We start from the raw sequence: 1765 nt of genomic DNA, 5'->3' as shown, positions 1-1765 counted from the left end.
ACTGGGGCTGGGGAGGGCATGGGGAGCAGCACTACCAGGTCCCCTGGGGGTGCAGTGCTGGCCATGCCCCAGGGTGCCAAAGGGTGATGCTCCAAGTGCACCCCGGGTGTGGGGCTGGGCCCCCGCGGCAGCAGGGACAAGCAGACAGCGCTGCAGCGACCAGGGCAGACGGGAGCTGAGACACCGGTGGGCACGGCAGGACCAGGGGGCAGCCCTGGGGCTGTGCAGCGCCCCCCTCTCCGGCACTGCCGGCTGCCCTGCACTAATGCTGCCCATTGCTCCGGCAGCTCCAGCGAGCTTCCTGCCTCTTGCTCCTGCTCCTGCTCTGCTCCCTGGCTGCTGGCCGGCAGAGTCTGCCCGAGTGCTGCCGGCAGAAGACCTGCTCCTGCCGCATCTATGACCTCCTGCACGGCATGGGCAACCACGCCGCCGGCATCCTCACGCTGGGCAAGAGGAAGAGTGTCCCGCCGGCATTCCAGAGCCGGCTCTACCGCCTGCTGCACAGCTCTGGCAACCATGCCGCTGGCATCCTTACCATGGGCAAGCGTGGGGAGCACCCTGGCACTGCCTGCCACAACGCACTGGGCTGCCCCACAGGCACGGATGCCCAGCCGATGCCAGCCCTGCAGGGCACTGATGCCAGCCCTGCCAGCGCCAGGGAGTGCCAGGGACACTCGGAAAAGGACCTGACCAAGAGCCAGGCCCAGGGAGCTGCAAAGAGCTTTTACTGAGAGGTGTGGGGGCAGCGGGAGCAGAGAGGGTATCCCTGGGGGGATGGACCCCAGGGACACACGCCCAGAGCTCGGTGTAAATAGCACTTTTACATACCTCCTCCTGGCCCTGGCTGAGCCTGCTCAGGGCACCGCAGGCACCGCTGGCCTTTTACAATAAATGGTAGCCTGATGTTACTCGGCTCTGCCTTCTTTCTGGGGAGGGGCCAGGGGGGCACAGCTCTGCTCCGGGGCAGCCGGCGAGGTTGGTACCTTCCTCTGTGGTGCCTGGACATGGACTCATCTGTGGTGCCTGCGCTGGGGGCGTGCGTGGGCCCAGCTGGGTGGATGCAGGACAAGAACTGGAGCGAACCGAGCCTTGACCAGGCTGCCTGGGAGCGGGGGGGGTGTTTGTGAAGTCTCCGTAAAGGGCCCGGAGCACCCCCCACCACAGCACCAGGGACCCTCTGGTGACCCTCCTGTGGCCACAGGTCCCTGATATCCACCCCACCACCCTCCCACCTCCCTGTCCCCGTGCAGGGTCCTGAGGAGGGCTCCGGCTGGGTCCTGTCACCCCTGGGTGCCCCTCAGGGGGTCCTGCAGGGCACGGCCTTGCCCTGCAGTCCCCCGGCTGAGCCCCAAGCAGCGGGGCTGGGGCTGGTGTCCCACAGCAGGTGCCCCCGGGCACGCCGAGTCCTGCCCTTTCCGCATCCTCCGTGGGCCCCCCTGTCCCCGTGCAGGGTCCTGAGGAGGGCTCCGGCTGGGTCCTGTCACCCCTGGGTGCCCCTCAGGGGGTCCTGCAGGGCACGGCCTTGCCCTGCAGTCCCCCGGCTGAGCCCCAAGCAGCGGGGCTGGGGCTGGTGTCCCACAGCAGGTGCCCCCGGGCACGCCGAGTCCTGCCCTTTCCGCATCCTCCGTGGGCCCGGGAGGGCTGGTGCCTCCCGGTGCCGAGCAGGTGCCGGTGCGGCAGGGCCCGGTGCAGAGCGGGTCCCGGTGCAGAGCAGGTCCCGGCGCCACCAACCCGGTGCCCCCCGGGACTGAGCGATGCCCCCGGG

At 69.3% G+C, this 1765-nt stretch overlaps 1 protein-coding gene across 1 annotated transcript in view; it reads left to right on the top strand.

Annotated features, from left to right (window-relative positions):
* The window catches only part of HCRT (hypocretin (orexin) neuropeptide precursor), an 8574-nt gene extending 7701 nt beyond the window's left edge, over window positions 1-873 (top strand). Inside the window, exon 4 of the mRNA XM_009327029.1 lies at window positions 288-873. Coding sequence (XP_009325304.1) covers window positions 288-731 — 444 coding nt within the window. The 3' untranslated portion in view covers window positions 732-873. The remainder of the gene's footprint in view (window positions 1-287) is intronic.
* The last annotated feature ends 892 nt before the right edge of the window (window positions 874-1765 follow it).

This window comes from Pygoscelis adeliae, unplaced genomic scaffold, assembly GCF_000699105.1.
Source record: "Pygoscelis adeliae isolate BGI_AS28 unplaced genomic scaffold, ASM69910v1 Scaffold917, whole genome shotgun sequence".
NCBI lineage: Eukaryota > Metazoa > Chordata > Aves > Sphenisciformes > Spheniscidae > Pygoscelis > Pygoscelis adeliae.
The sequence above is the reverse complement of the archived record's forward strand: the minus strand, read 5'-3'. Positions and strand labels throughout refer to the sequence as shown.